This window comes from Aegilops tauschii, chromosome 3 (assembly GCF_002575655.3).
Source record: "Aegilops tauschii subsp. strangulata cultivar AL8/78 chromosome 3, Aet v6.0, whole genome shotgun sequence".
Taxonomy (NCBI): Eukaryota; Viridiplantae; Streptophyta; class Magnoliopsida; order Poales; family Poaceae; genus Aegilops; species Aegilops tauschii.
In genome coordinates this window covers 166,975,166-166,990,503 of record NC_053037.3, presented here as the reverse complement: position 1 = coordinate 166,990,503, position 15,338 = coordinate 166,975,166, and the positions used below count along the sequence as shown (strand labels likewise).

Here is a 15,338-nt window from a genome sequence, read left to right as displayed (position 1 = left end):
AAAGTGACTTGCCGGTAACGAGATTGAACAAGGTATTGGGATACCGACGATCGAATCTCGGGCAAGTAACGTACGGATTGACAAAGGGAATTGTATACGGGATTGATTGAATCCTCGACATCGTGGTTCATCCGATGAGATCATCGTGGAACATGTGGGAGCCAACATGGGTATCCAGATCCCGCTGTTGGTTATTGACCGGAGAGTCGTCTCGGTCATGTCTGCATGTCTCCCGAACCCGCAGGGTCTACACACTTAAGGTTTGGTGACGCTAGGGTTGTAGAGATATTAGTATGCGGAAACCCGAAAGTTGTTCGGAGTCCCGGATGAGATCCCGGACGTCACGAGGAGTTCCGGAATGGTCCGGAGGTGAAGAATTATATATAGGAAGTCCAATTTCGGCCACCGGGAAAGTTTCGGGGGTTATCGGTATTGTACCGGGACCACCGGAAGGGTCCCGGGGGTCCACCGGGTGGGGCCACCTATCCCAGAGGGCCCCATGGGCTGAAGTGGGGAGGGGAACCAGCCACTGGTGGGCTGGTGCGCCCCCCTTGGGCCTCCCCTGCGCCTAGGGTTGGAAACCCTGGGGGTGGGGGGGCGCCCCACTTGGCTTGGGGGGCAAGCCACCCCCCTTGGCCGCCGCCCCCCTGGAGATGGGATCCCCAGGGCCGGCGCCCCCCGGGGGGGCTATATATAGTGGGGGGGAGGGAGGGCAGCAGTACCCTAGCCCCTGGCGCCTCCCTCTCCCTCCCGTGACACCTCTCCCTCCCGCTTGCGCTTGGCGAAGCCCTGCCGGGATCCCCGCTACTTCCACCACCACGCCGTCGTGCTGCTGGATCTCCATCAACCTCTCCTTTCCCCTTGCTGGATCAAGAAGGAGGAGATGTTGCTGCTCCGTACGTGTGTTGAACGCGGAGGTGCCGTCCGTTCGGCGCTCGGTCATCGGTGATTTGGATCACGACGAGTACGACTCCATCAACCCCGTTCACTTGAACGCTTCCGCTCGCGATCTACAAGGGTATGTAGATGCACTCCTTCCTTCTCGTTGCTAGTAAACTCCATAGATGGATCTTGGTGATGCGTAGAAAATTTTAAATTTCTGCTACGATCCCCAACACTGCCTTGCTGGGAGGGGACACCTACTTCACCGCCGGTGCTACAACGTTGCGGCACACTCCTCGTGCGGTGCTGCAATGCGGTCTGCCGTTGCTGCCACGCAGCACAAAGCTGCGACGACGATGTCAGCGCTGCGATGGAGCACCGCCGCGTCGAGAGGTCGGCGCTGCGATGGGAGCTGCGACAGCGATGTCGACGTCGGCGCTGCAATGGAGCACCGCCTTGTCGGGGCACTGAGATGGGGGCTGCGACACTGACGTCGAGGCCGGCGCTACAATGGAGGTCGCGTCGGGACGCCGACGCTGCGATGGGAGCTGCGACAGCGACGTCGACGCTGCAAATGGAGCACCACCGTGTCGGGACACGCCGACGCTGCGACGGAAGCATCGGGGTGTTGCGATGGAGCTTCGCAAGGGTCCGCCGGTGTTGTGATGAAGCTGGGGGGGAGGGGGCATTGCTGCAATGGGCTTCGCCGGGGGCCGCCGAGGTTGCGATGAAGCTTCATCGAGCGGCCGGCGTTTCAATAGAGCATCACCGGCGGCATCGTGTCCTGCGACGGGGCACCGTCGTGTCGATGTTTGTCGGTCGTCGCCAGCAGCTCCGGGTGTTTCGAAATCGAAGGAGAGTAGGGGCTGTTATGCGATGTGAGGAGGAGATCGTGTCCGCGTTGACCATTCAAAACAACTGGCGGAAGGGATCCGGCGGTACGATTGGAGCTAATCTAACGGCCAACGAGGCGGTTTAAAATTCCCTCGCATCAGCCGACTGATTTGTAGCACTAGCCATTGATATAAGGTAACTTGAAAGGAAACAAGTTGGAAGACGGGACCCAGAGTGTAAAAGTTTTTTTTACATCAATATCAGAGTGCAAGTTGGTTGGTATGGATCCTCTGACATCCCGGTCGACTCTGCCAATTCATGATTCTATACGAGAGTGTGCTTGGGCTGATCTAGATCCGTGCCTACTTGGATTAGGAGTACCAAACTACCAATTATTTATTAATACTCTCAAAAAAAGAAGCAGGCAACATAGTGGAGCACTCCAGTATTGTTCGTGCTTACACATGCCACATCAGACACAGATCTGGTAAAGCGCCTGCCAGTAGGATCTTGCGAAAAGCTGCAGAGTAGTTAACGACGAGAATTAAGCCTCAGGAAAAACAGCATCATGTCAACACTCAAAAGGTTGCTCGGCACGCCGACAGAGCTAATAAAGGTTCTGGAGAACTCGAGAGGGGCCACTTGCTTGCTGCCCACCATGGCACCATCACCATTCACCGGTCCATCCGACGGAGACCAGCTGGGCAAGCGACACCATCCGAGAAAACCCAGTCGATGGTGGAAATAAAAGGTCCGTAAAAGAAGGCACGACGCCAAATCTGGTCTCTGACTGTATTATTATACTCGGTCGCCGTGCCGTGTTCACAGCTGAACTTCTCGACGGCAAGCTCCAGTTTCTTCGCCCCCACGTCGCCGCTGCGGTCTGTCCCACCAGTGGATTGCTACCAAGCTACTACAAATCCGTAGCAGGATTTTTTTTTGAAAGATCCAGGGATTCCTGGCTTTTCATTGATTTAGCAGAGAGCAATGGAGAATTTAAACATGGCGGGGGTGACCCGTAGGTCAAGGAATGAAGAGAAAAGAAATCAGAGAGAAAATAGAAACTAGAGGTCTGAAAATTACATATCTCCCGACATATCCCCGAACGGGTCTCAAGGCACGTAGCGCCAGCAGCGCGCCACAGGTCGATCGCTCTTTTAATGGATGCAGCGACCTCAGAAACGGAGGCCACCTTGTCCCTGAAAGTGCAGCTGTTTCTTTCCCTCCAAATTTCCCACGGCGCCAGGAGGATGCGGGAGTTGGCACCTTTTCTGGAAACTGGGGTGGTGTCCTCGATCATCTTGGTGACAATTTGAGTGGAGTTTGATAGCAGCTGCCATCTGGCCGGGTCGACGGCGGCACATCCAGTCCACTCCGCTAGCCTCTGCCAAACCGCCCGAGCAAAGTCGCACTGCCAGAAGTGGTGCGCCGCCGTTTCCAGGTTTCTGAGACATACTCCCTCCGTTCTCAAATATAAGTCTTTTTAGAGATTCTTGTTGTAAATACATCATCACCTAGGTGTGGATCAGTGGGATATTATTTGTATTCGGGTGTTTACCTTAGCCTTCCGGCCATCGCTGGTTCGTCGGATGATGGTCTGCGCACGGGCAGCGACGGTCGGTGTAGAGAGCAACTGCGAGGTGGCTGATGGCGTCGGTGGGGAGTGGCAGGGCGTTGTGGAGCTTCCCATCGCTGACTGGCCTTCCTCGATCGGTGAGGTTAGAGAGGTGGGCGACGGTTCTGTTGCACACTTTCCCTAGTGGCCACCACCTTCCTCTTATAGCCGGCGCGACAGGGGACCACAACCCAGTTGGGTTGGGCTCCCCCGATCAGGGAGCGAGTCAAGGGTCCAATGGGCCTTTGGGCCTTTGGGCCCATTGGTGGAGAGATCAATACTAACAACTCTAACAAGTGACTACATACGGAGCAAAATAAGTGAATCTACACTCTAAAATATGTCTACATACATCCGTATGTTGTAGACCATTTGAAATGTCTAAAAAGACTTATATTTAGAAACGGAGGAAGTAGTTGATAGAAGTATCCGTTTGGCCATCCTCTTCTCTCTAGTCTGACATTACACCAGATTCTTTGCTTGAACAATAACCAGCAGAAGATCTTGATTTTCCCAGGAGCCCAAGTGTTCCAGACAATTATGTTCTGAGGAGATCTGATCATGCCAATGAATTGCATGTTGTAGGCCGAGGCAGCAGTGTAGTTTCCTGAAGCTGAAAGTTTCCATGTGATTTCGTCAGGGATCTCCGGCTGCAATTGCACAGCGGCGAGTCGGATGCATCCGTAGCAGGATAGAATAGCTGCTTGCTCCAAAGCGATTAATAAAACAAATGAAAAAAAAACTATAGTATGAAGCTACTAAACGATTATACTCTAATATTAGCTCACTACTTAGTTAACATTACTCTGTCCGTTCTATACAAGATACTATATTACAGGACAGAGGGAGTACAAGTTATTGTACATCTGTTTCAATATAAAATACAACTTTAATTTTTTATTTTGCAAGGAAAATGCGACTTGATTGGTGTACCATTGATCCAAATCGGCCCCTTTGATCGAGTTTTGACAGAAGTATGCATCCAACAGTTGGAGGCAAATATTAAACCTCCTTGTATGGTATATGGACTCTTAATATTATTAATTGTCTTTTTTACTTTACGTTATTTTGTAAGAGTGGGAATTTTGTTTTCTATGTTTAAATGTATGTGCCAATATAAACACGAGTTGATTAAGATTTTTTATCCAGGATATCTATTTTTAAAATTTCTTATAATTATCCATCAGTGGTTGAAGCAAACGTAATATCCTCCTTAATCACTCCTACACTTATAGCTGTTGTACTGAATATTATTTGCGAAATTTTATGAACCGTGTTTAGACATATTATAATGACTACATTCTAGAAACACGAACTTAGGAACATGTTTTTTTTATCACAATTGATTGATATATCCGCTCTACTTTCCCAGTATATAAGACACGATTTGTGTTTTCTCTTTCATTTATAATTATGTGGAAGCAACTAACTAAATGGTAAAACATGTATAATCAATTTATGGGACGAGATTATTGTGATTCATCACAATGCCAAACACGACCTTAAGGGCTTTTTGGAAAATATGGTTATAAAAACCTTTTTTTTCGAAAAGGGATGGTTATAAAAACCTGGGAACAAAGAAACTGTATGATTTTCCTGGTGATCATGTGGAATCACATTAGGAGAAAAAACTGCTTGAATATAGTTGAAACGGGGAGATAAACATGCTCATGTACAACATACAAAATAGTTTCGATGAGGTCAAAGGCTCAAAGCTAATTCTAAAATCATTCCAACGTTCCTACATATGTTATTATTAGTTTAAAGTTTTTCTTATAAATTAAGATCATACTATACAAGACAAAACAATTCGATCCAAATGACATCGCTTCCTAACAGCAGATAGTTAAAAGAGAGATCCCAACTCAAAAGAAAAGGACCCTAATATCTGGCGGTCGCCAGCTGAGTACGTTTCCCCTAGCGAATGATTTGTTCACTTGGGGGAGGATCGAACCAGCAAACGAAACACTCTCACTCGAGCGTTCGCTCCAGTGGGGGTCCAGCTCGACCCCAACCGCCTCTCGGTTGGCCAAAGGCCCAATTAGCTGATTTTTATATAAAAATTGCCATCAATAGAAAAATCATTTTTTAGGGGAAACCAATTTTTTACTTCTACAAAAAAGACAGAGAAAAACATAGATTTACAATTGCCATTCCCTAATTTATAAGAAAAAGTTTTCACTGAAGTTTTACCATGACCAGTTCATAATTTGCCATGCTATTAAGAAAAATAAGGCTCATGGAAATCGAGTGTTAAAAAATACATAATTTGCCATGCTTTATATTTCATTTCCGAAAACATAAAAATCACATGCAAGATTTTTCCATGATAATAAATAAATAAATATGCCATGCTCTTAAGACTAAAATTTGTGACGCTCTTTATAATTAAAAGGCCATGCTCCTAATAAAAAAATTGACGCGAATAAGTGATAAAAATTGCCATGGGAGCATTACAAAAAGGCCCTAAAATTGCATGTTTAGAAGACAAAAAATATAATGAATTTGCCATAGGATTAAGAGAGAAAGTTTCTTTTCTTTGCCATGTGTACAAAACAACTTGTTCGCTATGAACGCAAACGTTTCAAAACCACAACGCTTGCGTCTGTTCTGGGTTAAGAGAGAATTTTTTTTTGCCATGCGTTCATAGGCAAGCGCTTGCGTCTGTTCTGTGTAAAAAATGTGTGTCTGCTAAAAAAGAATATTTAATTAACCGCGACCCGTTTATCGGCAGACCCACCCGCTCCTCTAGCCGGCGTGTGCGACCGTGTGCGAATCACGCCGCGTACGCGCCCCGACAAAACCAGCTCCCTCCTGACCTGGCCTGGCCCCAACACCAGCACAGCATAATTACCTCCCTTGGCTCCCTCTACCCCACGAGTGTAGTACGTATCCCGGAATCTCCAATTAAACTCCACGAGACGAAACCGAACCGTGACACCGGAGCAGCCCCGCCCCCAATCCCCCTTTTCGGCCGGCCACGACCTCTTCCTCCACAAAATCCTCCCCGGAATTTCGTCGAGTCGCCCGTAGCCGGCCGCCGATCGGTCGATTCGCGGGGGGCGGGATGAGCTTCCAGGACCTGGAGGCCGGGAACGGCGTCCGCGGGACGCCGCGGAGGAACGGCCGGGCGGCGGGGGCCGGCGCCGGCTCGTCGCAGGCCGTCGCGTCGGGCGTCTTCCAGATCAACACGGCGGTCGCCACCTTCCAGCGCCTCGTCAACACGCTCGGCACGCCCAAGGACACCCCCGACCTCCGCGACAGGATGTGAGCCGCCGTCTCACCCTACCTACCCCCCTCCCCTCGTTTCCAGGATCGTTTTGGTTCGGCTGAGGGAGTGAATTTGGCAATCACGGGTTGGGCGCTGTGACGATTTCCGAAGCGTGCGCGGGATTGGAGGAGAATCCCGCGGCTCGATTTCTGATCCCGATTTAGGTTATGTTTGTTTGGTGGATGCGTGCGAACAATCACTATCTTTTATGCCAGAGAAGAGATTGCCTAGGGCTTATTGCAACCCTTTTTTTTTCGCCTACTGCGCAGGGCGTCAAATTGCCCATCCCTTGGCTGAACCTTCGCGCATAGGTTAATTCGGTGAATCACCGGGTGAGGCCGTATGTGCTATACATGAATTGACCCATCATCAGTGACACCAAATGAAATGTTTTAGCGCCCTTTCTTCTGAAATTGATGTGATTTATATCATTTATAACTTGGTCATGCTGTGTTATAGCCCTTAATATTTTTTAACTTTATTAAACGTTTGATTAACCTTCTTTTGGTAGCATTTACTTTCTTGTTCAAATTGCTACGATAGGCCATCTAACTACCAGTTCTGTTGCTTGCAGACACAAGACACGAGCACACATAACACAACTGGTGAAGGATACATCGGAGAAGCTTAAGCAAGCTAGTGAGGCGGATCATCGTCTTGAAGCCACCGTATGCGTCTATCCCTTTGATCTACTTACATATTTCTGTTTGATATTTCCTTTATTGTTAGAACTTAGAAGCATTTATGTACTGTTTTCCCTCCTTTTGTCCGAGCATGGAAATGAGTGATACCGTGTAGATTTTACATCTTTTCTTAGTCATATACTTCAGCTTGGATGTTATTTTTTGTTCATTAATAATAGAAACTTAAATAAATGAATAAATATTTTCTAGCCGATTCTTACTATCTGTTCTGTTGTAACGTTGTCCCTTAAATAGAACCTGGAACTGTAATTTATTTTGCTGTTTGCACTCTGCAAGTACATAAGAAAGCAATTGTGCTTTTGGAGTTTAGTTATGGTAATTAACCTGTCCAATTCATGTATTTTGACAGGAATCCTCAAATACAATTTGGTATTCAAATATGAGTTGTCTTGTACTGACGTGCTAATAAATTAGGCTCCTTTGGCAGATAACTACTAATGTTTTCCTTCATTCTTGACATTTGTGGTCATGATTGTTTTTAGCATGGTGCCATACTCTCCATGACAAAATATGCCAGTAATTCCTGGAATCATGAATATAAAGATCAAATGTGGTAGCCAAATTTCTTATATATGGTATTCCACTTGATATTTGTTTTCCATCTTTGCATCTTCATTCCTCTGTGGCTTTATTATTTTGGATGTATTTGCTCTTTCATATGTGCTTCTGGTTAATTTTCTACACAATGTGATTCTGACCATGTTTTAAACTACAGCCTACCAAAAAGATTGCTGATGCGAAGCTAGCAAAGGATTTTCAAGCAGTCCTAAAAGAGTTTCAGAAAGCTCAACGATTAGCAGTAGAGAGAGAAGCTGCATATGCTCCTTTTATTACTCAAGCAGGTCTACCACAGAGGTAATATTCTACTCAGATGCTCTACCTTTTAGCTGTATGCATTATCTTATTTCTTTTTTCGCTTTCAAACAATGGGGGATTTCTTATAGTTATTGACACACTGTATACCCTCTTCTAGGTAGTATGCTAACCTCATATGCTAAAATAGTCTGTTCAATTCCAGTTTATGTGCCATTTTTTGTTAGATATGTCTCCCTTTGCTAATAAGACAGCCTAATAAAAATAATAATGCCCATTACAATCAGACATTTTGGAAAGTCAACTGCAATTGATGCTCCTTTAGGAGTTTACGCTACTGTGACATGACATTCCTTACATTTCAATATTTTTGATCATTTAGCTTTCTTCAGTGCTTGTATGCCTCAGCAGAGGACTACAAATTGTATTAAAATTTATGCAACAGTAGAGGACTATACATCCATGGGGTGAACCTAAAGTTTGTTCTGGCGCATTTATAGGATGAACATGCATTCTTGATCTTATTTGCCATGCTTTTCCATTGACATGCCGATATACTGTAGCATAGGGATTGCTTTGTAGTGATGTGTCTTTCCATATCAGTTCTCTTAGCTTCACATAATAAAAAACCATCTAGCAGTCTTTGTCTGGTTACAAAAAAGTTTCTCATCATCATATTTTTGTATGTTCGGGCTTCTATACTTATTGAGTAATTTATAACCATTCTTAAATAGTATACATGAATTCTTTTACTATGTTTGAGTTACTCCTACTTCCTTAATGTCTGTACTGTAACTGCCCACCTGAGAATCTATGTGCGCTGCTGCATGTAGTGTGATAGCCTACTCTCAGCTTTTCAATTTTTATTTTTTCTCCAGATAGAGACAGCCATGTATGAATGTTCCTGTTTGAGATTGTTTTCTCTTACTAAAAATGTTACTCGAGTTCTGGAGATTGTTTTTCTCTTACTAAAAATGTTACTCGAGTTCTGGAGATTGTTTTCTCTTACTAAAAATGTTACTCAGTTCTTTCTGTATTGTTGCCACCAAAGGTCTGATCTAGGATTAATAATTCTTTGCAGCTATAACTCAACCGAGATGAATAACGGTGCTGATAAGTTGGCTGAGCAGCGCACTCAGCTTCTAGAATCAAGAAGGTGAGTTGATAATATTATTCATATATGGTGTGTTTCATCAATCTAATTATCTTATATCCGTCTGGGCTTCGTATTCTTGTTGTAAACTTGACAGACATATCTCGGTGACTTTATGCACAAGAAATGTTTTTTTATTGTCAAGAACTTTGAACCTTTGTGTGTTTATAAGTTACTCTTAATCTTAATGATTTAATGTCTCGAGTAAGGCACTAACTTTAACCTTTTTATTGTACCATAGACAAGAGTTAGTCTTCTTGGATAATGAGATTGTGTTCAACGAGGCCATCATTGAGGAAAGGGACCAGGGAATACAGGAGATTCAACACCAAATCACTGAAGTAAATGAGATCTTTAAAGATCTTGCTGTGCTAGTTCATGATCAAGGAGCAATGATCGGTGTGTGATACCTTTTTTCAGCTGACAGATGAGATGATACCCAATACCATATGTTAAAGGGCAATACTGTTTACTTTCCCACAATTATCTGATTGTATTATTTCTCCTTGTACTGCAGATGACATTGACACTCATATCGACAATTCTGTTGCTGCGACTTCACAAGCAAAAGGCCAGCTTTCAAAAGCTGCTAAAACCCAGAAGTCAAACTCTTCTCTGGTATATTCAGTAATCCACACTTGGTTTTAACATTCTCCATATCTGTTCTCTAACTGTGACGCCCTGATTTCCCTTTTGCAGATATGCCTGTTGATGGTTATTTTCGGGGTGGTGTTGCTCATAGTGATAATAGTCCTTGCAGCCTAGCAATTTGGATGGCACATTGTGCTCCAAAATCTGCTCATGCTTAGCGCTCGAATTCCTTCATAATTTTATTTTGCTGTGCAGTCAGTCAGGAATATATCCAGGTCTCCTCCTGGAGGTTGTGCTATGGTGGTGTATGTGGTGATGGTGTGTGTGTCTGGAATGCATGGTTTACATAAGTAATCGAGTATACTCGCGTCGTTTGACTCTAGTGCTTTGTTTCTTATGTGCTCGCCTTGTTAGCATCTGTGATGTAGTATATCTCTGAGTGAGTGGCGTGAGAACGCGAAGGTTATTTAATTTTTAGAAAAGACCTCCATAGGGCATTTTGTTTTTTAAGAAAAGACCTCCATAGGGCATCTTAAATCAATACTCTGTCCGTACTTGTTGAAGAAATGGATTTAATGTGGAGGTGACCCATGGCGGCAGCGGCTAGGGTTGGGAACTGGAGCCCCTCGCATGCGGCTGTACTAGACACACAGAATTAGGCGCAACTCAAGAAAGTCGGATTTATACCGTGTTTTTTGAGAGATTCAGCATGCCTTCATATACTCCCTTCGTTCCTAAATATTTGTCTTTCTAGAGATTTCAACAAGTAACTACATACGGAGCAAAATGAGTGAATCTATACTCTAAAATATGTCTATATACATTCGTATGTGGTAACCATTTGACATCTCTAAAAAGACAAATATTTAGGAACGGAGGGAGTATTAAGTAGAACAGGGGTGAGATGTCAAAAAAAGAAGTAGAAGAGGGGTGAAAAAATAAGTAGAAGAGGGGCGAAAAAGACATGGTGTGTGATAAAGAGATCACATTGGAAAGCTAGAAAATAAAAATGCTGGCAAGCTAATCTCTCATCCTAGGCCCCCTACTTGGGTCTCTAAATAGCGCGCGCCGGCTAGGCGCCAAAGCTCATTGTCGGGCATTTCTCTCCTGCCTGATTTTCCAGGTGACCACGATCAACATTGTCTTAATATGCTTTTGTCCCGGACATGGGCCTTGGTGATCACAATGCGAGCTTGGTCGGCAGAGCAGTTGGCCTCTCCCCCCAATCAACAATGTTGAGGGAGAAGCAGCCCAGACATCAAGAGACCTTTCGCCATATTTCCCTTGCAACAGGACAATTATAGAATAGGTGAAGAGAGGATTCGAGCTGATGACATGGGGCGGAAGTATCCATTTTGCCAGCCGCTTCGTTGTAATATATTGTTGCACCACAAATGGTCCTGCATGAGTAGCCAAGTGAACATTTTCGCCTTTCTCGACGCCCAGTCTGACCAAAACAATTGCTTGAAATTCAATGTCATCGAACCATAGAATTGCATGAGATAGGCCGATCTTGCAATACATTCACCCGATGAATATTCCAACTGATGGAATCCGACATGTTTGGTGAGATCGTGAGAGGTTAGTGTTTGCCGTTTAATCTATCGTTGCACCACAAACGGTCCTGCATGAGTAGCCAATTGAACATTTTCGCCTTCCCCTGTGCTCAGGCCGACCAAAACAGTTGCTTGAAATTCAATGTCGTCGAACCATGGAATTGCATGAGATATGCCGATCTTGCAATATATTCACCCGATGAATAGAACTCCCAATTGATGGAATTCGACATGTTTGGTGAGAGGTTAGTGTTTGCCATGCAAATAGCTCTCGAGAGGATGATGAATTCATCAACCAGATCCTAATTTGCATGATGACGCATGTCATCAGTCCAAGTGTCGTTGAGCAGTGCAGACGCGGTGGTTCTCTTCTTTCGCCAAGAGCTTTTGTACAATTTGGGGAAGAGCTTCGCAAGGCTCGTCGAGCCCATCCAACAGCAGTGCCAGAAGTAAGCGGTTTTGCCATTGCCCAAAGTGACCAAAGCTGCAAAGGCGATCAATGCTTGATCGATAGTGTCACAAGGTAGCTCCAATCCAGACCACACCCGCGACGGCTGCAGCCTGCCTGGGGTCCGGGACCTGTCAGCGTAGAGCACCAAGCTGCCGCGGGGTTGGAAAGGGGAGACCGAGCCGAAACAAGACATGCGCTCGCAAACTTTCATAATAAGGATAATATCAACAAAAGATATTACACACCCTTTACACGCCCCCGCGGGGTCCATCTCGATTCCTCACAGGGAACAAAAGAAGGGAGTTTCTAGGAGCCCTATCTACACGTGCCAGCGCGGCCGACGCCATCACCAACAGTGGGCCACGAGAGGCCAGTGCCAACCCCATCCAGATCAGCGACGACGGCGGCCAGACGCAGCGACCTTGCTCCGGGCGCGGCGAGAGCTCAGGGGCACGTAGCTGTCGTCGCTCGTCTCCGGGGTCTCGTAGGGCTCAGGCTCGGCGTTGGCTGCTGCACCGTCCCGACGACCCCCTCCGGGGCAGCACTCCAGGCGGCGGCCTTCTTCGTCGAAGACCTTGAAGAACATGGTGGAAGCGCCATCGTACTCAAAATGGATGCCGAGGGCGCCTTCCGCACGACAAACTCGAGCAACCTCGCCCCAGCCTTGGGTCATGAAGATCTTGCCTGGGGAGACGGCTTCAACCTCCGCTCCGGTCGCCGGGGCGTCGCAGTCGGCGTGTTGCAGCCAAAGCTTGAGGGGGCCCCTCGGCAACATCTCGGCGGAGAAGAACCGCGGAAAGCGAATCCAAGTGCGCGGAGGCATCGCCGCCCACATCACAAGTTCGCGCGAGGAGTCCGCGGCGTGGGCTCCGGGGGCGACAGCGTGCTTCACCACGACGCGGTGACCACGGCCACGGCATGGGCGGCGCTGCTCGCCGCATCTCCCTCCGGAGCCCTCGGCTTGGGTGTACAGAGGCAGCGGATAACCGGGAGGAGGCCGCTCGCACCAGGGCCTCGATACCTCTGGCCTCACGACTGCGCCGCGGCGGTGGACCAGCCTCTTCTTCGGCGGAAGTGGCCCGGGCTCGTCGCGGGGGGTTTTTCCCTTCTCTGCGGCCGAGAACCTCCGTATCAGCTATGAGTGTCGCTACTAGCAATGAAGCAAGGGAGAAGAAGCGAGTGGAGCAGGAAGAGATGAGCGACGGGGGCTCCGCCCCCCTCCTCATTTATAGCGGGAGAAGGCCAACCGGTGATCCCCATGATCACAGGTAATGATGATTTTTCTCTGCATGCAGCAGGGACTCGTCAAGTCGGGCAATTGCCGAAGCAGCGTGGGGAAGCGGAGACGCCCATGTCCAATCAATCGCCACGCGTCAAGCGAGGCCGCATGCTGTTGGGGCCCGCGGCGCTCCGCACTTGCCCCTTGGCTTCGCCTCGAAGCCAAGTCCAAGCGCGCCTTGGGCCCGGGGGCTACTGTCGGCGTCCTGGGAATGGGGGTCCCCAGACTTGCCTGCCTGCAGCCCACGGCGTGGCTCCACCAGCGGCCCTATACGGCCCATCTTCACCAGCAAACACTCAAGACCCTCGCGAGGGGCCAAGCCTCGCGAGGCGGGCGACGCAAGATCTCCTCGGGGGCGGCCTCACCAGGTTGGCTCGCGAGGGGCGGAGAGATCAAGGCGAGGGGCACCTCGCGAGGTTCCTGTGACGTAAGCCATGACGACCGGGGCCAGGCGGGCGCCAGCGCGCGCAGTGTCCTCGTTTCCTCTTTGATGCTAAAGAGGCAAGGACAGGTGAGGAGTCCCGAGGCATCAGGCAAAGGTTTTCATTTCGGTGGAACGATACCAAGACCAGCAGGACGGCAGGACGGAGGTCACCGTGGAGCCCAAGACGGCATCACCACCAGAGCCTTTGGCAGGCGAAGACCACCTTTAGTCAGGATAATGTACTAGTTGTCTCCCTTTGAATTTGGCCATTGTGGCATCCCTTCCCGCCAGCATTTGGGAAGAGGACCAGGGCCTCTATAAATAGGACTAGCCACCATCATAGGAGGCAACTCATCTTGGATTGGATCCATTCCCTCCTCAATCCACAAGCTCACCGAGCACAAGAGCACCTCTCCTGAGGAGGCTGTTCTTCCCCTGTATTAGTTCTTCCTTAGCTCAAGAGGCAATCCACCACACCACACTGGAGTAGGGTATTACACCACATCAGTGGCCGGAACCAGTATAAACCTTGTGTCTCTTGTTCTGTGAGTTCGACGCGTTGAGCTTTGAGATCGCGGTGAGGGCGTGAGCTAGGGGGAGGAGAGATCTTCGTGCGCACCCCAGTGTTCGAACCTCAAGGGTTTTGCCAGAACCTGAAATCCGACAATTCTAACACCCATGGAGTCTTGGTGCTGATCATGTTTTGCTCGTGGAAGAGGCTTAGTCAACAGATCTGCAACATTCAGATCCGTATGTATTTTTCAAATCTCTATGTCTCCCTCCTTGACTTGATCGTGGATGGAATTGCAGCGTCTCTTGATGTGTTTAGTTCTCTTGTGAAATCTGGATTCCTTCACCAAGGCTATTGCTCCAGTATTGTCACAAAAGATTTTCATTGGACCCGATGCACTAGGTATTACACCTAGATCGAATATGAACTCCTTCATCCAGACTCCTTCATTTACTGCTTCCGAAGCAGCTATGTACTCCGCTTCACACGTAGATCCCGCCACGATGCTCTGCTTGGAACTACACCAACTAACAACTCCACCATTCAATATAATTACGTATCCGTATTGTGACTTAGAGTCATCCGGATTAGTGTCAAAGCTTGCATCGACGTAACCATTTACGACAAGCTCTTTATCACCTCCATAAACGAGAAACATATCCTTAGTCCTTTTCAGGTATTTCAGGATGTTCTTGACCGCTGTCCAGTGATCCACTCCTGGATTACTTTGGTACCTCCCTGCTAAACTTATAGCAAGGCACACATCAGGTCTGGTACACAGCATTGCATACATGATAGAACCTATGGCTGAGGCATAGGGAATGCCTTTCATTTTATCTCTATCTTCTGCAGTGGTCAGGCATTGAGTCTGACTCAACTTCACACCTTGTAACATAGGCAAAAACCCTTTCTTTGACTGATCCATTTGGAACTTCTTCAAAACTTTATCAAGGTATGTGCTTTGTGAAAGTCCAATTAAGCATCTTGATCTATCTCTATAGATCTTGATGCCCAATATATAAGCAGCTTCACCGAGGTCTTTCATTGAAAAATTCTTATTCAAGTATCCTTTTATGCTATCCAGAAATTCTGTATTATTTCCAAACCATCAATAATATGTCATCCACATATAATATTAGAAATGCTACAGAGGTCCCACTCACTTTCTTGTAAATACATGCTTCTCCAAAAGTATGTATAAAACCATATGCTTTGATCACACTATCAAAGCGTATATTCCAACTCCGAGAGGCT

The 15,338-nt window shown here is 47.2% G+C and overlaps 1 protein-coding gene across 1 annotated transcript; it reads left to right on the top strand.

Moving 5' to 3' along the window:
* Positions 1 to 6,168: 6,168 nt before the first annotated feature.
* Positions 6,169 to 10,245, top strand: LOC109769563 (syntaxin-22). Its single transcript, XM_020328295.4, has 7 exons — positions 6,169 to 6,598; positions 7,177 to 7,270; positions 8,022 to 8,161; positions 9,201 to 9,275; positions 9,514 to 9,671; positions 9,790 to 9,890; positions 9,972 to 10,245. The coding sequence occupies exons 1-7, from the start codon at positions 6,399 to 6,401 to the stop codon at positions 10,035 to 10,037; spliced, it is 834 nt and encodes a 277-aa protein (XP_020183884.1). The 5' UTR covers positions 6,169 to 6,398; the 3' UTR covers positions 10,038 to 10,245.
* Positions 10,246 to 15,338: the final 5,093 nt, after the last annotated feature.